The sequence below is a fragment of the Lithobates pipiens genome, unplaced genomic scaffold (assembly GCF_037356315.1).
Source record: "Lithobates pipiens isolate NorthernLeopardFrog02 unplaced genomic scaffold, aLitPip1_a1.2 Scaffold_37, whole genome shotgun sequence".
Taxonomy (NCBI): Eukaryota; Metazoa; Chordata; class Amphibia; order Anura; family Ranidae; genus Lithobates; species Lithobates pipiens.
The window spans coordinates 2919877-2947581 of NW_027507825.1; the positions used below are offsets into that span (position 1 = coordinate 2919877).

The 27705-nt window shown below is 52.1% G+C and overlaps 1 protein-coding gene across 1 annotated transcript; it reads left to right on the forward strand.

Moving 5' to 3' along the window:
- Window positions 1–26798, forward strand: CGRRF1 (cell growth regulator with ring finger domain 1). The gene is made up of 6 exons (XM_077466659.1): window positions 1–164; window positions 4722–4861; window positions 7768–7945; window positions 13210–13357; window positions 20698–20805; window positions 24525–26798. The coding sequence occupies exons 1-6, from the start codon at window positions 61–63 to the stop codon at window positions 24828–24830; spliced, it is 984 nt and encodes a 327-aa protein (XP_077322785.1). The 5' UTR covers window positions 1–60; the 3' UTR covers window positions 24831–26798.
- Window positions 26799–27705: the final 907 nt, after the last annotated feature.

Genomic DNA, 27705 nt, shown 5'->3' on the forward strand with positions numbered 1-27705 from the left:
TCAGCGCCGCCATGGAGGTGACAGCTACGGGAGGGAGATCCGGTGTGAGGGGGAGCGGCGATGCCGGCCACGGTCCTCAGTACATTGTACGGATATTCCCCTCATTTCTACATCGCGGTGGTCTTCATCTGCTTCCTGGTTACCTGCGGCCTGGTGCTGGGCTGGTGAGTGTCCGCCTGGTGTCATCTGAGACCTGAGGACATCCTCCGAGTCTGACAGTTATATACAACATGTATGGAGCCAGAGCGAGCGACAACTGCCCCATGCCGTATATAGAGAGCGAGCGACAACCGCCCCATACCGTATATAGAGAGCGAGCGACAACCGCCCCATACCGTATATAGAGGGCGAGCGACAACCGCCCCATACCGTATATGGAGGGCGAGCGACAACCGCCCCATACCGTATATGGAGGGCGAGCGACAACCGCCCCATACCGTATATAGAGAGCGACAACCGTCACATACCGTATATAGAGAGCGAGCGACAACCGCCCCATACCGTATATAGAGAGCGAGCGACAACCGCCCCATACCGTATATAGAGGGCGAGCGACAACCTCCCCATACCGTATATGGAGGGCGAGCGACAACCGTCCCATACCGTATATAGAGAGCGACAACCGTCACATACCGTATATAGAGGGCGAGTGTCAACCGTCCCATACCGTATACAGAGAGCGAGCGACAACCGTTCACATACCGTATATAGAGGGCGAGCGACAACCGTCCCATACCGTATATAGAGGGCGAGTGAGCAACAACTGTCCCATACCGTATATAGAGAGTGAGCGACAACCACCCCATACCGTATATAGAGGGCGAGCGACAACCGTCCCATACAGTATATAGAGAGCGAGCGACAACCGTCCCATACCGTATATAGAGGGCGAGCGAGCGAAAACCACCCCATACCATATATAGAGGGCAAGCGAGCGACAACCGTCCCATACCGTATATAGAGGGCAAGCGACAACCGTTCCCTACTGTATATAGAGAGCGAGCGACAACCGCCCCATAGCATATATAGAGAGCGAGCGACAACCACCCCATACCATACATAGAGAGCGAGCGACAACCGTCCAATACCGTATATAGAGGGGGAGCGAGCGATAACCGTCCAATACCGTATATAGAGGGCGAGCGAGTGACAACCGTCCCATACGTATATAGAGCGAGCGACAACCTTACCATACCATATCTAGAGAGCGAGCAACAACCGTCCCATATCATATATAGAGAGCGAGCAACAACCGTCCCATATCATATATAGAGAGCGAGCGACAACCGTCCCATACTGTATATAGAGGGCGAGTGAGCGACAACCGTCCCATACCGTATATAGAGGGCGAGTGAGCGACAACCGTCCCATACTGTATATAGAGGGCGAGTGAGCGACAACCGTCCCATACCCTATATAGAGGGCGAGTGAGCGACAATCGTCCCATACCGTATATAGAGGGCGAGCGACAACCGCCCCATACCGTATATAGAGAGCGAGCGACAACCGCCCCATACCGTATATAGAGAGTGAGCGACAACCTCCCCATACCATATATAGAGGGCAAGCGACAATCATTCCATACCCTATATAGAGGGCGAGTGAGCGACAACCGTCCCATACTGTATATAGAGGGCGAGTGAGCGACAACCACCCTATACCATATATACCATATATAGAGGGCCATATAGAGGGTGAGCAACAACTGTCCCATACTGTATATAGAGTGCAAGCGACAACCACCCCATACTGTATATAGAGGGCGAGCGACAACCGTCCCGTACTGTATATAGAGGGCGAGCGACAACCGTCCCGTACTGTATATAGAGGGCGAGTGAGCGACAACCATCCCTTTCATCCCATCCGGAGGTGTTCCTTCCATTCTTTCCTTCCTTCTTTCCTTCCCTTGTTCTTTCCTTCCTTTCTGCCCTTCTTCCCTTCCTTCCATTCCTTCCATTCTCCCTACTCTTCTTCCTTCCCTTATCCCTTTCTTCAATCCCTACTTTCCTTACTTCCCCTTTCCCTTCTTCCTAACTTCCTTCCTGCCCTTCCTTCCCTACATTCTTTCCTTTAATTTTTTCCCTTCTTCCATTATTCCTTCCCTTCTTCCTTTCTTCCTGCTCTTCTTCCTTCCCTTAGTCCCTCCCTTCTTTCCTTGGCTTATTCCTTCCTTTCTTTCCTACATTCCTTCCATTCTTCTTTTCTTCCTGCTCTTCTTCCTTCCCTCCCTTACTCCCTCCCTTATTTCCTTACATCCCTTCTTTCCCATTATTACTTCCTTCCCTACATTCCTTCCTTTCGTGCATTGCTTCCCTTCTTCCTTCGTTCCCTTATTCCCTTCCTTCCTTCCCTTTTTTCCCTTCTTCCTTCCTTCCTTCCTTCCTTCCTTCCTTCCTTCCTTCCTTCCTTCCTTCCTTCCCATCTTTCCCTTCTTGTTTCCCTTATTCCTTCTTTACATTCCTGCTCTTCTTCCTTTCTTCCTGCTCTTCTTCCTTTTTTTTCTTTCCTTCCTTCCCTACATTCCTTTCCTTCCTTCCCTACATTCCTTTCTTCCTTCCTTCTTTTCCGTTCTTTCTTCCTTCCTTCCATTCTTTACTTTCTTTCCTTCCCTTCTTCCTTCCCTTCTTCCTTCCTTCCCTTCTTCATTCCTTCCTTCCCTTCTTCCTGCTCCTCTTCCTTCCTTACCTTTCTTCCTTCCTTCCCTTATTCCTTCTATCCTTCCTTCCTACTCTTCGTCATTCCTTCCTTCTCTTATTCCCTTTCTTTCTTTCTGCTGGGTTGGTGAGTGCTGCTTCCATCTGCTGCTTCTCTCACAGTGTCAGCCTGGTGTCATCTGAGACCTGAGAACATCCTCCTCTGCCAATTATATACAATGTGTATAGCGCTAGCATCTCTCTACCGTCCCATACCGTATATAGAGGGCTAGTGAGCGACAACCGTCCCACCCGGAGGACTTCCTTCCATTCTTCCCTTTCTTCAGTCCCTACATTCCTTCCTTCTTCCTTCCTTCCTTCCTTCCATCCCTTCTTTCCATTCTTCCTTTTTTTTTTTTTTTTATTCATTTGTGAACTTTCTTTCTTTCGGGCTTTGAGTACCGCTTCCATCTGCTTCTTCTCGCACGGCGTCAGCCTGGTGTCATCTGAGACCTGAGAACATCCTCTGCCAATGCCAATTATGTCCAATATGTATGGAGCTAGTGTCCGACAACCATCCCATACCTTATATAGAGGGCGAGTGAGCGACAACTGTCCTATTCATCCAACCCGGAGGTCTTCCTTCAATTCTTCCCTCTCTTCAATCCCTACATTCCTTACTTCCCCTTTCCCTTCTTCCCTTTCCTCCATACATTCTTTCCTTTCATTCCGTCCCTACTTCCTTCCTTTCTTCCTTCATTCCTTCCCTCCCTACATTCTTTCCTTTCATTTCCTTCCTTCCCTTCTTCCCTTTCCTCCATACATTCTTTCCTTTCATTCCGTCCCTACTTCCTTCCTTTCTTCCTTCATTCCTTCCCTACATCCTTTCCTTTCATTCTTTCATTTCCTTCCTTCCCTTCTTCCTTTCTTCCTGCTCTTCTTCCTTCCATTATTCCCCCCCCTTCCTTCCCTTATTCATTCCTTCCTTCCTTCCTTCCTTCCTGCTCTTCCTCCCTCCTTCCCCCCCTTCTTCCTTTCCTTCCTTCCCTTCTTCATTACTTTCTTCATTCTTTTCTTCCTTACTTCCTTTTTTCTTTCCTTCCTTCCCTTGCTGTTGGTAAGGAATGGCGGGAGAAGGGGGTAGGGAGGGAAAGGGGGGGGGGGTGGTGGTGTGGAGTTATTCCTCGTGTGTACCCTCAAAACGGAGGGGTGATAAGGTAGGGCCCATTGGTGCTTCATAGTCTCTATAGCCCCTATTTGGTGGGGTGATCTTATAAATATTAGGAGACCCGACACTTCTGTCCATTCTGTGTGGAGCTGTTCTGTTCCCCTGGTTTTGGATGGAGCAGGGTAGGGTTAGACCACCCCCCCCCCCCCAAAAACTACAGCCCCTAGGGGGCAAATCACAGCCTGCTGGTTGCCGTAGCTCGGGCCCTGCAGTGAGAAGGTTCTGTGTGCTCGGATTGGTTATTGGGGGAGGGGCTGTGCAGAGTGCCAGGGACACGTGACCCCCGGGACATGGAAAGTCCAGCACCCGGCATTGTCACCGACACCACTTGGTGGAGTCTTCTCCTTCATCCGGGGATTTCCCTCACATTGGAGAGATCTCACCTCAGGACAGGAAGTGAGTGCAAATCCCTCCAATGGGACACCAGAAAACTGACAAAGGATTTCTGTGTTTTTTTTTTTTCGACTCCTCTCAAGCTAAAAATAGATCTTTTGGTTTTAGATACACGGAGGAAAGAATCGCGGTGGGAATGTCCTCAGCCTTCGCTCAGCTGTCGCTCATCGTTTTGAATTTTACCTCATTATGTAAATCAGCTCCATCTAGTGGCTGTAATGCAGAAATACCACAAACAGGAAAGTACAGCATTATAGCCACTAGATGGAGCTGGTGATCATAGTAAATATATTAGTAAACGATACAGGGATTGTAGGTGATAGCGGAGCCAAAGATTTTATAAATAGACCTCTTCAATTCTGATCACATGACGTTATATTAAAATAAACTTGATAAAATAATTTTTCCTTCATTTCGGCAACATTTGCCTGAATGTCTGAGTGTTCTTTACTTGTTACCATGCCCAGGTTCGGTGTAGATGTTCCCGTCATCCTGAGGAATTCCGATGACTCCGCCTCCAATACTTTCCTCTCCAGGAAGCGGATGGTACAAGTAAAGAACCCCTTTGGACTGGAGATTGTGAACCCCGATACTGCCAACATAACAAGTGAGTGATTAATGTTGGACTCCAATTATTCCATTTGGTGCCCTCCACCGTCCTCTGCTCGGTGCCCTCCACCGTCCTCTGCTCTGTGCCCTCCACCCCTCTCTTCCAATCCCTTCACCGACCTCTGCTCGGTGCCCTCCGACCTCCACCAACCTCCACCACCTCTGCTCGGTGCCCTCCACCGTCCTCTGCTCTGTGCCCTCCACCCCTCTCTTCCAATCTCTCCACCGTCCTCTGCTCTGTGCCCTCCACCCCTCTCTTCCAATCTCTCCACCGTCCTCTGCTCGGTGCCCTCCACCCCTCTCATCCAATCCCTTCACTGACCTCTGCTCGGTGCCCTCCACCGTCCTCTGCTCTGTGCCCTCCACCCCTCTCTTCCAATCTCTTCACCGTCCTCTGCTCTGTGCCCTCCACCCCTCTCTTCCAATCTCTTCACCGTCCTCTGCTCTGTGCCCTCCACCCCTCTCTTCCAATCTCTCCACCGTCCTCTGCTCGGTGCCCTCCACCGTCCTCTGCTCGGTGCCCTCCACCGTCCTCTGCTCGGTGCCCTCCACCGTCCTCTGCTCTGTGCCCTCCATCCCTCTCTTCCAATCCCTCCACCGACCTCTGCTCTGTGCCCTCCACCCCTCTCTTCCAATCCCTTCACCGACCTCTGCTCGGTGCCCTCCACCCCTCTCTTCCAATCTCTCCACCGTCCTCTGCTCGGTGCCCTCCACCGTCCTCTGCTCGGTGCCCTCCACCGTCCTCTGCTCGGTGCCCTCCACCCCTCTCTTCCAATCTCTTCACCGTCCTCTGCTCTGTGCCCTCCACCCCTCTCTTCCAATCCCTTCACCGACCTCTGCTCGGTGCCCTCCGACCTCCACCAACCTCCACCACCTCTGCGCGGTGTCCTCCACTGACCTCTGCGCGGTGTCCTCCACTGACCTCTGCGCGGTGTCCTCCACTGACCTCTGCGCGGTGTCCTCCACTGACCTCTGCGCGGTGTCCTCCACTGACCTCTGCGCGGTGTCCTCCACTGACCTCTGCGCGGTGTCCTCCACTGACCTCTGCGCGGTGTCCTCCACTGACCTCTGCGCGGTGTCCTCCACTGACCTCTGCGCGGTGTCCTCCACTGACCTCTGCGCGGTGTCCTCCACTGACCTCCGCTCGGTGTCCTCCACTGACCTCCGCTCGGTGTCCTCCACTGACCTCCGCTCGGTGTCCTCCACTGACCTCCGCTCGGTGTCCTCCACTGACCTCCGCTCGGTGTCCTCCACTGACCTCCGCTCGGTGTCCTCCACTGACCTCCGCTCGGTGTCCTCCACTGACCTCCGCTCGGTGTCCTCCACTGACCTCCGCTCGGTGTCCTCCACTGACCTCCGCTCGGTGTCCTCCACTGACCTCCGCTCGGTGTCCTCCACTGACCTCCGCTCGGTGTCCTCCACTGACCTCCGCTCGGTGTCCTCCACTGACCTCCGCTCGGTGTCCTCCACTGACCTCCGCTCGGTGTCCTCCACTGACCTCCGCTCGGTGTCCTCCACTGACCTCCGCTCGGTGTCCTCCACTGACCTCCGCTCGGTGTCCTCCACTGACCTCTGCTCGGTGCCCTCCGACCTCCACCAACCTCCACCACCTCTGCGCGGTGTCCTCCACTGACCTCTGCTCGGTGTCCTCCACTGACCTCCGCTCGGTGTCCTCCACTGACCTCCGCTCGGTGTCCTCCACTGACCTCCGCTCGGTGTCCTCCACTGACCTCCGCTCGGTGTCCTCCACTGACCTCCGCTCGGTGTCCTCCACTGACCTCCGCTCGGTGTCCTCCACTGACCTCCGCTCGGTGTCCTCCACTGACCTCCGCTCGGTGTCCTCCACTGACCTCCGCTCGGTGTCCTCCACTGACCTCCGCGCGGTGTCCTCCACTGACCTCCGCGCGGTGTCCTCCACTGACCTCCGCGCGGTGTCCTCCACTGACCTCTGCGCGGTGTCCTCCACTGACCTCTGCGCGGTGTCCTCCACTGACCTCTGCGCGGTGTCCTCCACTGACCTCCGCTCGGTGTCCTCCACTGACCTCTGCTCGGCGTCCTCCACTGACCTCTGCGCGGTGTCCTCCACTGACCTCTGCGCGGCGTCCTCCACTGACCTCTGCGCGGCGTCCTCCACTGACCTCTGCGCGGTGTCCTCCACTGACCTCTGCGCGGTGTCCTCCACTGACCTCTGCTCGGTGTCCTCCACTGACCTCTGCTCGGCGTCCTCCACTGACCTCTGCGCGGCGTCCTCCACTGACCTCTGCGCGGTGTCCTCCACCCCTCTCTTCCAATCTCTTCAGTGTCCTCCACCGCTCTTTACAAAATCCCTCTACTGCCCTCCATCCCTCCCTGCCAATTCCTCTATTGGTCTCTATTTAGTGCCCTCCACCCCTCCTCTGCCATTCCCTGCAGTAGTGTATCCTGATTAGCAATCCTGGGGAAGAAACGATTACCCAGCACACACACATGCATAGCCAGCTGAAGTGACCAATCTCTTCAACAGGAAATAACTGCCATTAGAATAATTACCAGCATTATTCCGCCCACTTCCTCTGAGCCCAGGTCATCCTGGACCCGCCCCCAGCCTGTGAGTGAACAGTGAAAGGAGAAGCAGAACGTTGAAGAGCTCTTCTCTCTATCACTCCACTCTCTTCTCCTATCAGCCTGCTTCTTGTCAGCACATGACCTGATTGGCTCCTTGTGCTGCTTCTTCCTGTCACACTCGAGCCCTGCTGTACAGGAGGCTAATACCAGGTCACATTCAGGTACTCGCGCTGCCGGCATTGCCTGGAGTTCAGCTTTAGAAACAAAAATAATCCTACAAAATCTTAGCTTGCAGGAGCGGGCGGCCATGGCGGTGTACACTGCAGCTTACTGATAAAGATTTGTTTGTTTTGTCTGCAGCGGGAATAACATTGCGGCCTCATTGCCTGGAGAAGAGCACCCTGACCTGTTACTGGGGCTGCAGCGTACAGAAGGTGCAGGAGGTCCTACAGAGACATGCCTACCGCTTCCTGATAATGACCCCCGGAGCGCTGGAGGAGACGCTCAACAACCAATACCGGCACAGGGAGCAGCATGTGTATCCTTCCTCTGTGCCCCGGGTCCCCGTACTCCTCACATTACCCAGAATGGCCCCGGCTCCCCGTACTCCTCACATTACCCAACACTGCCCCGGCTCCCCGCACTCCTCACATTACCCAACACTGCCCCGGGTCCCCATACTCCTCACATTATCCAAGACTGCCCCGGCTCCCCGTACTCCTCACATTACCCAACACTGCCCCGGGTCCCCATACTCCTCACATTATCCAAGACTGCCCCGGGTCCCCGTACTCCTCACATTACCCAGAACGGCCCCGGGTCCCCGTACTCCTCACATTTACCCGAAACTGCCCCGGCTCCCCGTACTCCTCACATTACCCAAGACTGCCCCGGGTCCCCGTACTCCTCACATTTACCCAGAACGGCCCCGGCTCCCCGTACTCCTCACATTACCCAAAACTGCCCCGGGTCCCCGTACTCCTCACATTACCCAGAACGGCCCCGGGTCCCCGTACTTCTCACATTGCCCAGAACGGCCCCGGCTCCCCGTACTCCTCACATTACCCAAAACTGCCCCGGGTCCCCGTACTCCTCACATTACCCAGAACGGCCCCGGGTCCCCGTACTTCTCACATTGCCCAGAACGGCCCCTGCTCCCTGTACTCCTCACATTACCCAGAACGGCCCCGGGTCCCCGTACTCCTCACATTTACCCGAAACTGCCCCGGGTCCCCGTACTCCTCACATTTACCCGAAACTGACCCGGGTCCCCGTACTCCTCACATTTACCCAGAACGGCCCCGGCTCCCCGTACTTCTCACATTACCCAAAACTGCCCCAGGTCCCCAAACTCCTCACATTACCCAGAACGGCCCCGGGTCCCCGTACTCCTCACATTACCCAGAACGGCCCCGACTCCCCGTACTCCTCATATTACCCAGAACGGCCCCGGCTCCCCGTACTCCTCACATTACCCAGAACGGCCCCGGCTCCCCGTACTCCTCACATTACCCAGAACGGCCCCGGCTCCCCGCACTCCTCACATTACCCAGAACGGCCCCGGCTCCCCGCACTCCTCACATTACCCAGAACGGCCCCGGCTCCCCGCACTCCTCACATTACCCAGAACGGCCCCGGCTCCCCGCACTCCTCACATTACCCAGAACGGCCCCGGCTCCCCGCACTCCTCACATTACCCAGAACGGCCCCGGCTCCCCGCACTCCTCACATTACCCAGAACGGCCCCGGGTCCCCGTACTCCTCACATTACCCAGAACGGCCCCGGGTCCCCGTACTCCTCACATTACCCAAAACTGCCCCGGGTCCCCGTACTCCTCACATTACCCAGAACAGCCCCGGCTCCCCGTACTCCTCACATTACCCGAAACTGCCTTGGCTCCCTGTACTCCTGACACTACCCAGAACGGCCCAGAATCCCCGTACTCCTCATAAAAACTGCCCCGGGTCCCGTACTCCTCACATTACCCGAAACTGCCTCGGCTCCCCGTACTCCTTACACTACCCAGAACGGCCCAGAATCCCCGTACTCCTCATAAAAACTGCCCCGGGTCCCCGTACTCCTCACATTACCCAAAACTGCCCCGGGTCCCCGTACTCCTCACATTACTTGAGACTGCCCCGGGTCCCCGTACTCCTCACATTACCAGAGACTGCCCCGGGTCCCCGTACTCCTCACATTACCAGAGACTGCCCCGGGTCCCCGTACTCCTCACATTACCCAGAACTGCCCCGGGTCCCCGTACTCCTCACATTACCCAAAACTGCCCCGGGTCCCCGTACTCCTCACATTACCAGAGACTGCCCCGGGTCCCCGTACTCCTCACATTACCAGAGACTGCCCCGGGTCCCCGTACTCCTCACATTACCCAGAACTGCCCCGGGTCCCCGTACTCCTCACATTACCCAAAACTGCCCCGGGTCCCCGTACTCCTCACATTACCAGAGACTGCCCCGGGTCCCCGTACTCCTCACATTACCCAGAACAGCCCCGGGTCCCCGTACTCCTCACATTACCCAAAACTGCCTCGACTCCCAGTACTCCTTACACTACCCAGAACGGCCCAGAATCTCCGTACTCCTCATAAAAACCGCCCCGGGTCCCTGTACTCCTCACATCCTCGAAACTCCCCGGGTGTCCGTACTCCTCAAATTACCCGAAACTGCCCCTGGTACCCGTACTCCTCACATTACCCGAAACTGCCTCAGGTCCCCGTACTTCTCACATTACCCGAAACTGCCCCAGGTCCCCGTACTTCTCACATTACCCGAAACGGCCCCGGGTCCCCGTACTTCTCACATTACCCGAAACATTTTCTTGTTGTGAATGGTTAGAATCAGTCTCAGATTTTTTTCCCCCATCTAAAGGGGTTCCTTTCCATAAGTAAAACACCTGTACTTTGCCACCAATTCCACCATCTCACCACCAGGGGGCAGTATATGTTCAGTAATTGTATGCTAGCCTATAAAACATTTTGTTTATTTTCATGGTGAAGATGGATTTTACAACACAGAGTCCATACATAGAGCTACGGGGGCCACTTCCTAGGTATAGGGGGTCTCTAATGTGACCCCCCCCCCCCAAAAAAAAAATCACTAAAGAGCCACACATAATAGTGACATAGTACAGGAGATGGTCAGAGACTGCAGACATGGTACAGGAGATGATCAGAGACTGCAGACATGGTACAGGAGATGGTCAGAGACTGCAGACATAGTACAGGAGACGATCAGAGACTGCAGACACATTACAAGAGACGATCAGAGACTGCAGACATGGTACAGGAGACGGTCAGAGACTGCAGACATGGTACAGGAGATGGTCAGAGACTGCAGACATGGTACAGGAGACGATCAGAGACTGCAGACATGGTACAGGAGACGATCAGAGACTGAAGACACGGTACAGGAGACGATCAGAGACTGCAGACATGGTACAGGAGACGATCAGAGACTGAAGACATAGTACAGGAGACGATCAGAGACTGCAGACACATTACAAGAGACGATCAGAGACTGAAGACATGGTACAGGAGATGGTCAGAGACTGCAGACATGGTACAGGAGATGATCAGAGACTGCAGACATGGTACAGGAGATGATCAGAGACTGCAGACATGGTACAGGAGATGATCAGAGACTGCAGACATGGTACAGGAGATGATCAGAGACTGCAGACATGGTACAGGAGATGATCAGAGACTGCAGACATGGTACAGGAGACGATCAGAGACTGCAGACATGGTACAGGGGACGATCAGAGACTGAAGACACGGTACAGGAGACGATCAGAGACTGCAGACATGGTACAGGAGACGATCAGAGACTGAAGACATGGTACAGGAGACGATCAGAGACTGCAGACACGGTACAGGAGACGATCAGAGACTGAAGACATGGTACAGGAGACGATCAGAGACTGCAGACACGGTACAGGAGACGATCAGAGACTGCAGACACGGTACAGGAGACGATCAGAGGCTGCAGACACGGTACAGGAGACGATCAGAGGCTGCAGACACGGTACAGGAGACGATCAGAGACTGCAGACACGGTACAGGAGATGATCAGAGACTGCAGACACGGTACAGGAGACGATCAGAGACTGCAGACACGGTACAGGAGACGATCAGAGACTGCAGACATGGTACAGGAGACGATCAGAGACTGCAGACATGGTACAGGAGACGATCAGAGACTGCAGACATGGTACAGGAGACGATCAGAGACTGCAGACATGGTACAGGAGACGATCAGAGACTGCAGACACGGTACAGGAGATGATCAGAGACTGCAGACACGGTACAGGAGATGATCAGAGACTGCAGACACGGTACAGGAGACGATCAGAGACTGCAGACATGGTACAGGAGACGATCAGAGACTGCAGACATGGTACAGGAGACGATCAGAGACTGCAGACATGGTACAGGAGACGATCAGAGACTGCAGACATGGTACAGGAGACGATCAGAGACTGCAGACACGGTACAGGAGACGATCAGAGACTGAAGACATAGTACAGGAGACGATCAGAGACTGCAGACATAGTACATAGTACAGGAGACGATCAGAGACTGCAGACATGGTACAGGAGACGATCAGAGACTGAAGACTCGGTACAGGAGACGATCAGAGAATGCAGACACGGTACAGGAGACGATCAGAGACTGCAGACACGGTACAGGAGACGATCAGAGACTGCAGACATGGTACAGGAGACGATCAGAGAATGCAGACACTGTACAGGAGACGATCAGAGACTGCAGACATGGTACAGGAGACGATCCGAGACTGCAGACACGGTACAGGCTCGATCAGAGACTGCAGACACGGTACAGGAGACGATCAGAGACTGCAGACATGGTACAGGAGACGATCAGAGACTGCAGACACGGTACAGGAGACGATCAGAGACTGCAGACACGGTACAGGAGACGATCAGAGACTGCAGACACATTACAGGAGACGATCAGAGACTGCAGACATGCAGCCTTTCTGAGTTGTTGCACATGTACAGGAACTCGGTTATAGTTGATGCTGTGATCCCGGGACACGGCGTTGATGGGACAGAGGGCCAAGACTGCCCCAGCAAATCTGGTTTTGGTGACAGTCAGTTAGCTGCTAAATAAGGTTTTTGGGTTGTTTCTAGAATTTCAAGTACCTGTAGAAAACACTCAGACTGGGAGAGGGTCAAACTGGATATTTTGCTGCCATATTTACCTTGCGGGATGAGCCTCTATACTTTGACTGGACAGTGCAAGGAGAAGCAGTACAAAGATTGGCTCATCTCTCTGTTACTCTGCTCTCTCCTCCTCTCAGGATGCCTCTTATCAGTACATGAACTGATTGGCTCCCTGTGCGGCTACCAAGACAAATTTGGCATCATTTAACCTGAGTCCTTCCTCTGAGTCCAGGTAGTCCTGGATGAGCCCCCATAATTTGACTGGACAGTGAAAGGAGAAGCAGCACAGTGAGCTCATATATCTGTCACTCTGCTCTCCCCTTCTATCAGCTTGTTCCTTGTTGGCACATGAATCGATTGGCTTCTTGTGCTGCTTCTCCCTCTCTGTCTGAGTTCTGCTGTACAGGGATGCAAAAGTTGATACCAGGTGTAATTCAGGTTCTTGGCATCTTTTGTCTTTTCACCCGTTGTGGTTCTTGTGTCTCTCAAGGAATACCTGGGTGCAGATGGAGCCCCCCCCAGGATCTGCTGTATGATGCCCCCCCCCCCCCCCATTTTCTCCCCCCCAGTGTCGTGCTTTCCTTAGCTCGTCTATTTAGCGTCCAGAAAGAAAGCAAAGAAGAAATTCTGGTCCGGCTGCCAGAGGACAGCGAGATTGAGGATTTTGGCGCCGTTCCCCGCACTCGTTATCCACTTATAGCTCTGCTGACATTGTCTCATGCGGATGACCGGGAGCTGTACCCCATTGTACGTCTGAGTGCCACGCACTTTATTCTGTGTACGAGAGAACGGCATGCCCGCCATTATTCACCCTTTCACTGCCAGGGCCATTATTTTTTTATTTTTTTGCAAGACCGCCGATATGAAGGTACCGCCAGACCTCCTGTAGACCACACATGGGGATCGGTGCAGCAGGGGATCGGTGCAGCAGGACGGGAGGACAATTAGAAAACAATGTACCGTGTCTGTGTCTCTCCCTCCAGCAGCTGAAACCTGGCGGCAAGGAGAGAGGGAGAAACCGGCTTTCAGCTGCTAGAGGGGAGAGAAACGGACACAGTACATTGTTCTCTAATAGTCCCCTGTCCTGCTGCACCATTAGAGAACAATGTACCGTGTCTGTGTCTCTCCCTCCAGCAGCTGAAACCTGGCGGCAAGGAGAGAGGGAGAAACCGGCTTTCAGCTGCTAGAGGGGAGAGAAACGGACACAGTACATTGTTCTCTAATAGTCCCCTGTCCTGCTGCACCATTAGAGAACAATGTACCGTGTCTGTGTCTCTCCCTCCAGCAGCTGAAACCTGGCGGCAAGGAGAGAGGGAGAAACCGGCTTTCAGCTGCTAGAGGGGAGAGAAACGGACACAGTACATTGTTCTCTAATAGTCCCCTGTCCTGCTGCACCATTAGAGAACAATGTACCGTGTCTGTGGCTCCCCCTCTAGCAGCTGAAAGCCGGTTTCTCCCCCTCTCCCTGCCGCCGGCTTTCAGCTGCTGGTGGGAGAGACACAGACATAGTTCATCATTCTCTAATCGTCCTCCCGTCCTGCTGCACCATTAGAGAACAAAGTACCGTGTCTGTTTCTCCCCCTTTAGCAGCTGAAAGACGGTTTCTCCCCCTCTCCTCGCCGCCAGCTTTCAACTGCTGGTGGGAGAGACACAGACATAGTTCATCATTCTCTAATTGTCCTCCCGTCCTGCTGCACCATTAGAGAACAAAGTACCGTGTCTGTTTCCCCACCTCTAGCAGCTGAAAGCGGGTTTCTCCCCCTCTCCTCGCCACCGGCTTTCAACTGCTGGGGGGAGAGACACAGACATAGTTCATCATTCTCTAATCGTCCTCCCGTCCTGCTGCACCATTAGAGAACAAAGTACCGTGTCTGTTTCTCCCCCTTTAGCAGCTGAAAGACGGTTTCTCCCCCTCTCCTCCCCGCCGGCTTTCAACTGCTGGGGGGAGAGACACAGACATAGTTCATCATTCTCTAATTGTCCTCCCGTCCTGCTGCACCATTAGAGAACAAAGTACCATGTCTGTTTCCCCACCTCTAGCAGCTGAAAGCCGGTTTCTCCCCCTCTCCCTGCCGCCGGCTTTCAGCTGCTGGGGGGAGAGACACAGACATAGTGCATGGTTCTCTAATTGTCCTCCCGTCCTGCTGCACTGATCCCCTGCTTTCCCGGTCCCCTACAGAAGGCCTGCTGGTTTTGCACATTGCTTCTGGGTCAGGGGGGATGGGGGGGTAGTTTGGGAATGTCAAAACTTTTGACTCCCAAATCCACTTGTAAACTATTTTCAGGCAGTGTGGGCTCAAGGGGCAGCTGCTTTGGGCCCCACAACAATGACTGGGTCTGGGGCAGCTGCCCCCTTTTGCCCTGCCTCAATAACGGCCATGGAGAGGGGGGAGGAAGGATTTAACTTTTGTGACTGCTGACCACTTAGATCAGGGGTCTCCAAACTTTCTAAACTGGGGGCCAGACTGTGGAACGATGGCAGTAGAAAAGTCCGGACCAATCCCCCCCCCCCCAGCGGGAAAGAACATTGCCCCATCTTTGGTGTCCGTTGAAGGAATAGTGCCCCTTCACTGGTCTCAGTGGGAAGAGGAATTGGACCACCTTGTTGGTAACAGTGAATGAAATGGTGCCCCAAGGGCCAGATCTGGCCCCTGGGCCGCAGTTTGGAGACCACTGACTTGGTGTGGGAGGGGCCCAGCGGACTCCACCCACTACAGGAGGGGGCGGAGATGAGACCCAACCAGCCTCCCTGCACAAGGAGAGAGAACAGAGCTGTGGGAGGGGCCCAGCAGACTCCACCCACTACAGAAAACTACAGGAGGGGGCGGAGACAAGACCAGTCTCCCTGCACAAGGAGAGAGGACAGCAGTAGGTGGTCTTTATTACGGAAAGTCTCAGACTGGATGACGGCACAGATCTGGAGGAAGATTCTAGAAGAAGTCACATGACCGATGGATTTATTATTCCGGAGTTCTGCTTTAACCTTTAACTCTTTGCTGTGCGGTGTCACGGCGTCTCCACCAACCTCTCATTTCTGTCCAAAGACTTCATATAAAAGTGACCCCTCCCCCCCCCCACCTCCATCTCCGAATTGAGGGCTGATGACCTAAATGCCTGAAATCAAGGAAGCCCCCCCTCCCCCACAGTCAGGAGAATATTGTTCGTCGTGCCGCTGTTGCATTGTGGGGGGGGGGGGAGGGGAGGTTGGACCTTCCCCTCCCCCGGACACTTTGTTGTCTCCTCCTCGTTATCTGGATGGAGATCTGTGGGCTGCGGTTTGATTCTCCCGATCAGATATGAAGGGAAGCCCCGGACTCCACATATTTCTTCACTTCTAGAAAGTCCCGGCCTTTCCTACGCATTCCGACAGCTTTGTTTTTAGAGCGCACCTGTCACCGCGACCAAGAAGGGAGGGCGAGCCGGGCCAACTATATATACACATATATATGTGTATAATATAGAACACCACTGAACACAGAGCCAGAAACCACATGGATACCCCGCTCTTTAGTGATTGGATAGGCTGCATTCTCAGTGATGTCATCGCTCTTTAGTGATTGGATAGGCTGCATTCTCAGTGATGTCATCGCTCTTTAGTGATTGGATAGGCTGCATTCTCAGTGATGTCACCGCTCTCTAGCGATTGGATAGGCTGCATTCTCAGTGATGTCATCGCTCTCTAGTGATTGGATAGGCTGCATTCTCAGTGATGTCACCGCTCTCTAGCGATTGGATAGCCTGCATTCTCAGTGATGTCATCGCTCTCTAGTGATTGGATAGGCTGCATTCTCAGTGATGTCACCGCTCTCTAGTGATTGGATAGGCTGCATTCTCAGTGATGTCACCGCTCTCTAGTGATTGGATAGGCTGCATTCTCAGTGATGTCACCGCTCTCTAGTGATTGGATAGGCTGCATTCTCAGTGATGTCACCGCTCTCTAGTGATTGGATAGGCTGCATTCTCAGTGATGTCATCGCTCTCTAGTGATTGGATAGGCTGCATTCTCAGTGATGTCATCGCTCTCTAGTGATTGGATAGGCTGCATTCTCAGTGATGTCACCACTCTCTAGTGATTGGATAGGCTGCATTCTCAGTGATGTCACCGCTCTCTAGTGAATGGATAGGCTGCACTCTCAGTGATGTCACCGCTCTCTAGTGATTGGATAGGCTGCATTCTCAGTGATGTCACCGCTCTCTAGTGATTGGATAGGCTGCATTCTCAGTGATGTCACCGCTCTCTAGTGATTGGATAGGCTGCATTCTCAGTAAAGTCACCACTCTCTAGTGATTAGATAGGCTGCATTCTCAATGATGTCACCGCTCTCTAGTGATTGGATAGGCTGCATTCTCAGTGATGTCACCGCTCTCTAGTGATTGGATAGGCTGCATTCTCAGTGATGTCACATCTCTCTAGTGATTGGATAGGCTGCACTCTCAGTGATGTCACCGCTCTCTAGTGATTGGATAGGCTGCATTCTCAGTGATGTCACATCTCTCTAGTGATTGGATAGGCTGCACTCTCAGTGATGTCACCGCTCTCTAGTGATTGGATAGGCTGCATTCTCAGTGATGTCACCTCTCTCTAGTGATTAGATAGGCTGCATTCTCAGTGATGTCACCGCTCTCTAGTGAATGGATAGGCTGCACTCTCAGTGATGTCACCGCTCTCTAGTGATTGGATAGGCTGCATTCTCAGTGATGTCACCGCTCTCTAGTGATTGGATAGGCTGCATTCTCAGTGATGTCACCTCTCTCTAGTGATTGGATAGGCTGCATTCTCAGTAAAGTCACCACTCTCTAGTGATTGGATAGGCTGCATTCTCAGTGATGTCATCGCTCTCTAGTGATTGGATAGGCTGCATTCCCAGTGATGTCACCGCTCTCTAGTGATTGGATAGGCTGCATTCTCAGTGATGTCACCGCTCTCTAGTGATTGGATAGGCTGCATTCTCAGTGATGTCATCGCTCTCTAGTGATTGGATAGGCTGCATTCTCAGTGATGTCACCGCTCTCTAGTGATTGGATAGGCTGCATTCTCAGTGATGTCACCGCTCTCTAGTGATTGGATAGGCTGCATTCTCAGTGATGTCACCGCTCTCTAGTGAATGGATAGGCTGCACTCTCAGTGATGTCACCGCTCTCTAGTGATTGGATAGGCTGCATTCTCAGTGATGTCACCGCTCTCTAGTGATTGGATAGGCTGCATTCTCAGTGATGTCACCGCTCTCTAGTGATTGGATAGGCTGCATTCTCAGTGATGTCATCGCTCTCTAGTGATTGGATAGGCCGCATTCTCAGTGATGTCATCGCTCTCTAGTGATTAGATAGGCTGCATTCTCAGTGATGTCACCGCTCTCTAGTGAATGGATAGGCCGCATTCTCAGTGATGTCATCGCTCTCTAGTGATTAGATAGGCTGCATTCTCAGTGATGTCACCGCTCTCTAGTGAATGGATAGGCTGCATTCTCAGTGATGTCACCGCTCTCTAGTGAATGGATAGGCTGCATTCTCAGTGATGTCATCGCTCTCTAGTGATTAGATAGGCTGCATTCTCAGTGATGTCACCGCTCTCTAGTGATTGGATAGGCTGCATTCTCAGTGATGTCACCGCTCTCTAGTGATTGGATAGGCTGCATTCTCAATGATGTCACCGCTCTCTAGTGATTGGATAGGCTGCATTCTCAGTGATGTCACCGCTCTCTAGTGATTGGATAGGCTGCATTCTCAGTGATGTCACCTCTCTCTAGTGATTGGATAGGCTGCACTCTCAGTGATGTCACCGCTCTCTAGTGATTGGATAGGCTGCATTCTCAGTGATGTCACCTCTCTCTAGTGATTAGATAGGCTGCATTCTCAGTGATGTCACCGCTCTCTAGTGAATGGATAGGCTGCACTCTCAGTGATGTCACCGCTCTCTAGTGATTGGATAGGCTGCATTCTCAGTGATGTCACCGCTCTCTAGTGATTGGATAGGCTGCATTCTCAGTGATGTCACCTCTCTCTAGTGATTGGATAGGCTGCATTCTCAGTAAAGTCACCACTCTCTAGTGATTGGATAGGCTGCATTCTCAATGATGTCACCGCTCTCTAGTGATTGGATAGGCTGCATTCTCAGTGATGTCACCGCTCTCTAGTGATTGGATAGGCTGCATTCTCAGTGATGTCACCGCTCTCTAGTGATTGGATAGGCTGTATTCTCAGTGATGTCACCGCTCTCTAGTGATTGGATAGGCTGCATTCTCAGTGATGTCATCGCTCTCTAGTGATTGGATAGGCTGTGTTCTCAGTGATGTCACCGCTCTCTAGTGATTGGATAGGCTGTATTCTCAGTGATGTCACCGCTCTCTAGTGATTGGATAGGCTGTATTCTCAGTGATGCTTTTGCTTTGTAGAGGTGAGCAGACATAACTGCCCCGGGGTGAGTCGCCTGCATTGGCTCACACATGTTACTCATGACCACAGCAGACGGGCAGGAAATTTGCTGTCGGGTGAGGGGTGGGAGTCGTACGGTCAGCGGCTCGCAGTCTCTCTCTTGTAACTGGAAAACGTGGATTATTCTGGTCGGCAGAACATGGCAGACTGGGAATGACCTCCATGTGATATTTACTGAGGAGCTACCTAACTTCCTGTCGCTGATCAGAAAAAAGGGTTTGTGTCAGCAGAACGCCAAATTCCACACTGATCTTCTGAGGATCACATATCAGGAACTCCGTGGAGCTCCCCTCCCCCACAACATTATTATTATTATTATTAACCATTTCATGGATCTGAACAGAAAGCTGCATTGCTGGGACAGTAAAGGAGCCAATGGGAGGGCTGCAATACCTTTCCTGGAGAAACAGCTGCTCCGGTCTCCCTTCAGTACCGATCGTGTAATCCGCAGCCTAGACAGCGGGTCACGTGATCTCTGCCAACGTAAAGGATGAGCCAAAATTCTTCTCCTCCTGAAGTGGTCACGTGACGGGCGCTGTCCCAAGCCCCTCGAGGTAGATTCAGTTCTGGGAGGCAGACACCAAGCCGAGTATCCAAATCGAATCCGAGAACCGGAATCCGGGTCTCTGTGTGGAAGCAGTGGTCTCTCTGCAGAGGTCCAGCACACCCCGTAGCTCGGTGATGATCTCTTTTATGGTAATGACCTGCAAAACGTCACTTCTTGGTCCTGGTGTCCCATTCGGCAGCCAGAATGGGGGGGGGGGGGGGGGAGGGTGGGTGTAAGAAGATAATGAAGCTCGGTCTGTGCTCCATTAGCCGCTTTGGAGGACAGGTGAGACGTTATGATGTGTCTCCAAAGAAAGAGAATCTACCACCCCAAAAAATCATCACAAAGGGGGCCCTATGTGATAAAAAAAGAAAGTTTTAGTGAAAAAAAAAATAGTTTTACTCAAGCGCTTAACCCCCCCAACATTTTTTTTTGGGCCCCCCCCCCCCTCGACTCCATGTAAATGCATGTAGTAGGATAAACGCATGTCACCTATGGAAAATATAGGGTGTAGACGTTTATCGCTGTTTTTTGTGGGCTCACAAAATTATAATCCTTGACATGTTTGGTATCTACTTACTCGGCACATCCTCATCTTTTTATATTTTACAAAAAAATTTTTATCCAGAAAAAAGTTTATTAAAACAAACGTATAAATACATACCGAAGTCACATATACAATAGAATGGATAATCTGTTGCGTTTTGTGTGCCCTAAAATTAACTTTGTGGTATTTTTCTTTCTTTCTTCTTTTTTTTTTTTTTTTTTTTTGTGAAATTTTAAATTTTTTAAACCTTTCGCACTATTACGTGTACCTTTTAAAAAAATTTGATCTACCGCTATTTTATTCTCCGGGGTCTCTTCTTCCAGAAAGTATGTCAGGTTTTGGGGGTTTTCATGAATCTTCAGGCCTTTTTTTTTTTTTATTTTATTTTTTTTTTTTATTGTGCAAAAAACACAAAAATGCCTCTGGCAGTGAAAGGGTTAAAAGTCCTTCTTTTTTTTTTTTTTTTTTTTTTTTTTTTTTATTTATTCTGGAAGTGGGTAAACAGCCAGCCATGCGTTGTGTGCCCCTCCCCCCCATGTGACCCGCTGTCTGCTCTTCCAGGTCTCCATGCTGAGTGTCCTCCATGTTCCGGACAGAAGTTACAGCCTCCCCTGCAGGATCCTCAACCAGTATCTGCTCACCGCGCAGGGACAGTTCTATGACCTCAAGGTAAAAATGCTTTCCGGGAAAAGCCGCATCCTTTTTGTGTCGCCGTGTTCCAACTTGTACCACGGCGAGCCGACCGCGCCGGAGCCGGGTGCATCAAAACCAAAAGGACTGCCAGGTCTTCCAGGTCATGTTCTTTAGAAGCAGCCGCAAGCCTGAATAGAATAGACACTTGCACTCTGTGTGGAAGCAGTGGTCTCTCAGCAGAGATCTGACATCCCCCTTTCCAATAATCAAAGTGCACATTCCCTGCTGTCTTGGGGAGCTCTGGTTGGGACTCATCAAGGAGGCATGTTGGACCTCTGCAGAGACCACTGCTTCCCCACAGAGAGCAAGAGTCCTTTTCTTTGTGGAAGCAGGGGTCTCCCAGCAGAGATCTGACATCCCCCCTTTCCAATAATCAGAGTGCACATTCCCTGCTGTCTTGGGACTCATCAAGGAGGCAGGTTGGACCTCTGCAGAGACCACTGCTTCCCCACAGAGAGCAAGAGTCCTTTTCTTTGTGGAAGCAGGGGTCTCCCAGCAGAGATCTGACATCCCCCCTTTCCAATAATCAGAGTGCACATTCCCTGCTGTCTTGGGACTCTTCAAGGAGGCATGTTGGACCTCTGCAGAAAGACCACTGCTTCCCCACAGAGAGCAAGAGTCCTTTTCTGTGTGGAAGCAGTGGTCTCTCAGCAGAGATCTGCTATGCCTCAAGTAAGCAAAGTTCATGCTCCCTACTGATTGGGGAGCTCTGGCTGGGACTCAGCAAGGGGACGTGTCAGACCTCTGCAGAGAAACCACTGCTTCCTCACAAAGAGCAAGAGTCCTATTCTGTGTGGAAGCAGTTGTCGGTTTTCTCTCAGCAGAGGTCTAACATTTCCTTTTCTAATAACTTAAAGTGCATGCTCCCTGCTGTTTGGGGAGCTATGACTGGGATTCAGCAAGGGGGCACATTAGAGCCTCTGCATGGAGACCACTGCTTCCCCCACAGAGAGCAAGAGTCCTCTGTGTGGAAGCAGTGATATCTCAGCAGAGGTCTGACATGATGCCCCATTGCAATAAGTAAAGTGCCCCCTCCCTGATGATTGGGGGAGCTCTGGCTGGGATACAGCAAGGGGACATATTGGACCTCTGGAGAGAGACCACTGCTTCATGCTGGCAGGGGGTAGGCTTTCTACTCCAACTGTGGCAACATGGAGTGTTGGGCTTACCTGAACTTTTTTTTGTTTTTATGTATCTGTGGCTGTTTTGTAAGGAAAACTTTGCTAAGAACCCTTTCACAATCGCATGATTTGGCGCATTTATTTAATGCGACTTTAACCACTTACAGACCGGACCAATTTGCTGGTCAAAGACCAGACCACTTTTTGCGATTTGGCACTGCGTCGCTTTAACTGACAATTGCGCGGTCGTGTGATGTGGCTCCCAAACAAAATTGACGTCCTTTTTCCCCCACAAATAGAGCTTTCTTTTGGTGGTATTTGATCACCTCTGCGATTTTTATTTTTTGCGCTATAAACAAAAATAGAGCGACAATTTTGAAAAAAACGCATTATTTTTTACTTTTTGTTATAATAAATATCCCCCAAAAATATATAAAAAAACGTTTTTTTCCCTCAGTTTAGGCCGATACGTATTCTTCTACATATTTTTGGTAAAAAAAAAATCGCAATAAGCGATTATTGATTGGTTTGCGCAAAACTTATAGTGTTTACAAAATAGGGATAGTTTTATAGCATTTTTATTAATAATTTTTTATTCTTTTTTTTTTTTTACTAGTAATGGCGGCGATCAGCGATTTTTATTGTGACTGCGACATTGTGGGGGACACATCGGACATTTTTGACACATTTTTGGGACCATTGTCATTTATACAGCAATCAGTGCTATATAAATGCAGTGATTCCTGTGTAAATGACACTGGCAGTGAAGGGGTTAACCAGTGGATGGCAGTGTAGGGGTTAAGTGTTCCTAGGGGTGTGTTACTAACTGTGGGGGGGTTGGGCTTTCATTTAGTGAACACTGATCTCTGCTCCAATCACATGGAGCAGAGATTAGCGTCACTAGTTGCTAGGCAGAATGGAGAAATGCTGTTTACTCTGCATTTCCTCCATTCGGCCGCTCCGTGAGACGATCGCGGGGATGCCCGCAGCGATCGAGTCCGCGGGTCCCGCGACCGGACTCACGGGGGTCCCGACCAGCGCGGGAGCACGCCGCCAGCGGCAGGCTCCCGATGGCAGGGCGGCATTGAATATTGGACGTACCTGTACGCCAATATGCCTGCCCGTGCCATTCTGTCGACGTACATCGTCGTGCGCTGGTCGGGAAGTGGTTAAGCCTGTAAGCATGAGGTCTGCGGACCTCAAATCGCATCAAAGTCGGACCAAATTTAGTGCAGGGAATACTTTGAAGTCGCACAAATATGAACGGTACTCGTTTAATATCAGCAAAAGGTTTACTCACCGAGGCCAAGATGCAGAGAGCGCTCGCTGTTTTTGCGGCTCGGCGCACACCACCCCTGAAGATGGCACAGAGAGTGGTTGGCACCGAGAGGCACAAGCTACCAGCAGGACACCTGACTTGCGTGAAGGTCAAGGAGATAGCTGTGCAGGGTGGGTAGGTAGCGACCCAGGAGAGGTCCAGAAGTAACAGCAACACGTCCATAAGGAGATAAGCAAAGTCCAGAGGCAGGCCGGGGGTCAAACACAGTCGAGGAGTCCAGGAACAGGTAAGAATCCGAAGCGCTGAGACAAAGGCAATCCAAGGGCAGGCCGAGGGTCGATCACAGGAGAGGAGGGTCAAACACCAGAGAGAGCAGGAAGTCAGAGAAACGAGCCAAAGGTCGGGTCCCGGAGAGGGTCGGCGTGGTCTTGAAAACAATCCGGGTCACAACGGGTAGGCAATACACAGGAAGAGGAAGCGAGGATCTCGGGAGAGCTGAAAACAAACCAGCAATTTTGTCTGAATGCTGGAGCTCCTTTTTATAGGCCGGGCAAAAAGTCACGTTATGCGTGCGCTTGTGCGCCGCACAGTGGAGCCGGGCATGCGCGTGCGCCGTAGCGCAGTTCTATTGCGCAAATGTGTGCGCCAGAGCGCCATTCCTGTGCGCATGCGCAGAGAAACACTTGCACGCAACTGGCGAAGCCTATTTCCCTGATAGTTGGGAATCATGGGGGGGTATAGACTTGCCGTGCGACTTTGCAGTCCCAATTTGCGGGACAAAGTCGCACAAGTGTGAAAGGGGCCTTAGACTGGCAACCATTCGGGTTCTTTCTTTGGGGGGGGGGGCGAATTTGAGACACATTTGTGCAGGTTCATGCACAGACGTCTATTGAAATCAACCCCCCCCCCCCCAAACTCGCCAAATGTCGTACAGGATTCGGACATAATTATCTATAAAACCGCATGCACTCTGAGGGGGAGGGTCAGCACTAGGAGCCAATCGGGCTGCTGCATTGCACATGTGATGTCAGAGTGATGACCTCACTAGTCTGCTGCTGTCCATTTAGAGGCGGAGGCGGGTCCTGGACCAAGTGCAGCGCAGCGAGCAGATAGGTATAGGATCTGGCTGCGCTGTCCATTAGGCGTGCCTGGATCACAAGGCTGGCCCAACTGAATTAGAAATCCTTTTGGTCGAGTAAAGGAGATTTTATTCATTTGTGGCGCTCTGCGTGTTGTTGTCTCGCACTGTGTTGGCGTTCTGTGTGATAAAAAGTTCTGTTTGTTGTCGATTCCAGCAACTTTATATGTCTACGAGCGAGCCGACGCCGGAGTGTGCCGAGGAGAGCCGGGACTGTGCCACGGATATGGAGCTCCTGCAGAGGTTGGGGCTGACCGAGGAGGAGGAGGGGGAGGGGGCGCAGGACGGCAGGGGCAAGGACTGCGTGGTCTGTCAGAATGACACGGTGAACTGGGTGCTCCTGCCCTGCCGCCACGTCTGCCTGTGTGACGGATGCCTGACCCGCTTCCAGCACTGCCCCATATGCCGGCAGTTTGTACAAGAATCCTTCCCGCTGCGCAGCAGAACACCGCCAACCGGGTGAGGACCACCGAGCATGGAACATCCAGCCGTACCCAGTCCCATCACACCTGTCCCTAAAACCATGCCCACCCTCATAATCAGACTGCCGCGGTTTGGTATGGAGGTCAGTTACCCACCAATATGGTAAGGGTGTCAATTACACACCGGTATGGTAAGGGGGTTAGTTTCCCACCGTTATGGTAAGGGGGTCAGTTACACACCGGTATGGTAAGGGGGGTTAGTTTCCCACCGGTATGGTAAGGGGGTCAGTTACCCACCGGTATGGTGAAGGGGTCAATTACCCACCAGTATGGTAAAGGGGGGTCAGTTACCCACCGGTATGGTAAAGGGGGGTCAGTTACCCACTGTTATGGCAAGGGGGGTCAGTTACCTACCGGTATGGTAAGGGGGGTTGTCAGTTACCTACCTGTATAGTAAGGAAGGGTCAGTTACCCACCGGTATAGTAAGGAGGGGGTCAGTTACCTACCGGTATGGTAAGGGGGGTCAGTTACCCACCGTTATGGCATGGGGGGTCAGTTACCTACCAGTATAGTAAGGGGGGGTCAGTTGCCCATTGGTATGGTAAGGGGGGGTCAATTACCCACCGGTATAGAAAGAGTCGGGTCAGTTGCCCACTGGTATGGTAAGGGGGTCAGTTTCCCACCGGTATGGTAAGAGGGGGTAGTTATTCACCAGTAGGGTAAAGGGGGGTAGTTATTCACCGGTATGTTATAAGAATGTGAGAAGACGGTGAAGTTGCAGGAGCCGCACACACATGATGAGAGTATAAAAGGCTCCATAATTGTCTCTTGTGGGAACTGAGCCCAGGATGCCGGCGCTGACACAGCAGACTGCTGACCGCCGAGCCTCCTTAAGGCCCCTTTCACACCAATCCGGTGCCCTTCTCCCACAGGGCCGGTGCCATAGTCTTCTATTATGTCCCCTGGTTTTGGTGTGCTTCCAGAAAGCGCACCTTGGGACATTGATGAAGTCTTCGGCAAAACGCAGCTAACAATCACGAAAAAACCGCGGGTACATTGCGCTGCACCCGTGTCGCAGGAGGAGCGCACCGGTTCACTGTGAAAGGAGCCTGATGACCAGGCTGGTATTTTAAAAGCTGATATTTGGAATGAAGTGTTCACTAAGGCTCCATTCACACTTGTACAACTCCCAATCTCGTGTGACTTTGGAGCGCAACTTTGGATAGGTGCGACCTGGATGCGACTTTGGCTTTGACCAATGATGATGGACAACTGTCAGACGTATAACATTCAGGTGCGACATTTATGGGATTTTTGAAGGCTTACATTGCAGTCTGCGGCACTCAGGTGGCATGAAAGTTGGACCAAAGTAGTGCAGGAACCTTTTTAAAGTCGCTGCGACTTCAAGTCGCACATATTTGAGCGTTTGTCATTGAAAAACAGGGGGTGGCGACTTGTCATGCGACTTTAGTGTTCAAAGCCGCATAAGTGTGAATGGAGCCTAAAGGGTTAGTTCACTTCTTCACAAAATCCGAAAAGGTGAATAAACTCACAAGACCCGCCCAACCCCCCCCCCCCCTGACCAAAGCCCCCTCCCCCCCGACCAACCCTGGTTTGCGCTGCACTCACCCCATCCCAGACCCGGCCCCCCGCAGGGTCACGTGGAAGGTGCCTGGAGCATTATGGTGTGGAAATGATCGGTCGCCTTGGTGATAATTGGTCCGTTTTGGCTACAAATTTTAGTTTGATTTTATTTAATTTTAAACATGAAGGTTTTGTCTTTTGTAGCCATAAAAATATAAGTTTGTGACATTAGGGGGTCCGTTTTATAAATGCCCCCCCCCCCTCCACCTCCACCTGACAATGTTATACATCACAGTAAATCAAAAAATATTCTTTATAAAGGTCTTCTCTCTATTTCAAGTTTTTTGTTTGTTTTAAGATTTGAATGTGAATAGAATCCGGTCCAATGGAATTCATTTTATCAACAAGTTACATATGAACAAAATCTTCTGTCTGTGTGTTTATTTTTTATATTTAGGAATATAAGTAGCGTGCAGCCTCTGCTTCCTGAGCGTGCAGCCTCTGCTTCCTGAGCGTGCAGCCTCTGCTTCCTGAGCGTGCAGCCTCTGCTTCCTGAGCGTGCAGCCTCTGATTTCTGAGCGCGCAGCCTCTGCTTTCTGAGCGCGCAGCCTCTGCTTTCTGAGTGCGCAGCCTCTGCTTTCTGAGCACGCAACCTCTGCTTCCTGAGCGTGCAGCCTCTGCTTCCTGAGCGTGCAGCCTCTGCTTTCTGAGCGCGCAGCCTCTGCTTTCTGAGCGCGCAGCCTCTGCTTTCTGAGTGCGCAGCCTCTGCTTTCTGAGCGCGCAACCTCTGCTTTCTGAGCACGCAGCCTCTGCTTCCTGAGCGTTCAGCCTCTGCTTCCTGAATATGCAGCTTCCCCCTTTCTGAGTGCGCAGCCTCTGCTTCCTGAATATGCAGCTTCCCCCTTTCTGAGTGCGCAGCCTCTGCTTTCTGAGCGCGCAGCCTCTGCTTTCTGAGCGTGCAGCCTCTGCTTCCTGAATATGCAGCTTCCCCCTTTCTGAGTGTGCAGCCTCTGCTTCCTGAGCGTGCAGCCTCTGCTTCCTGAATATGCAGCTTCCCCCTTTCTGAGTGCGCAGCCTCTGCTTTCTGAGTGCGCAGCCTCTGCTTTCTGAGTGCGCAGCCTCTGCTTTCTGAGCGCGCAGCCTCTGCTTCCTGAATATGCAGCTTCCCCCTTTCTGAGTGCGCAGCTTCTGCTTCCTGAATATGCAGCTTCCCCCTTTCTGAGTGCGCAGCCTCTGCTTTCTGAGCGCGCAGCCTCTGCTTTCTGAGCGTGCAGCCTCTGCTTCCTGAATATGCAGCTTCCCCCTTTCTGAGTGCGCAGCTTCTGCTTCCT

Excerpts from the sequence above, each read along its gene's own strand:
- CGRRF1 (XM_077466659.1), top strand. The coding sequence starts at position 61 with ATGCCGGCCACGGTCCTCAGTACATTGTACGGATATTCCCCTCATTTC. Across the intron at positions 165-4,721 it reads TGCGGCCTGGTGCTGGGCTG|GTTCGGTGTAGATGTTCCCG; the intron begins GTGAGTGTCCGC and ends TACCATGCCCAG. Across the intron at positions 13,358-20,697 it reads ACCGGGAGCTGTACCCCATT|GTCTCCATGCTGAGTGTCCT; the intron begins GTACGTCTGAGT and ends CTGCTCTTCCAG.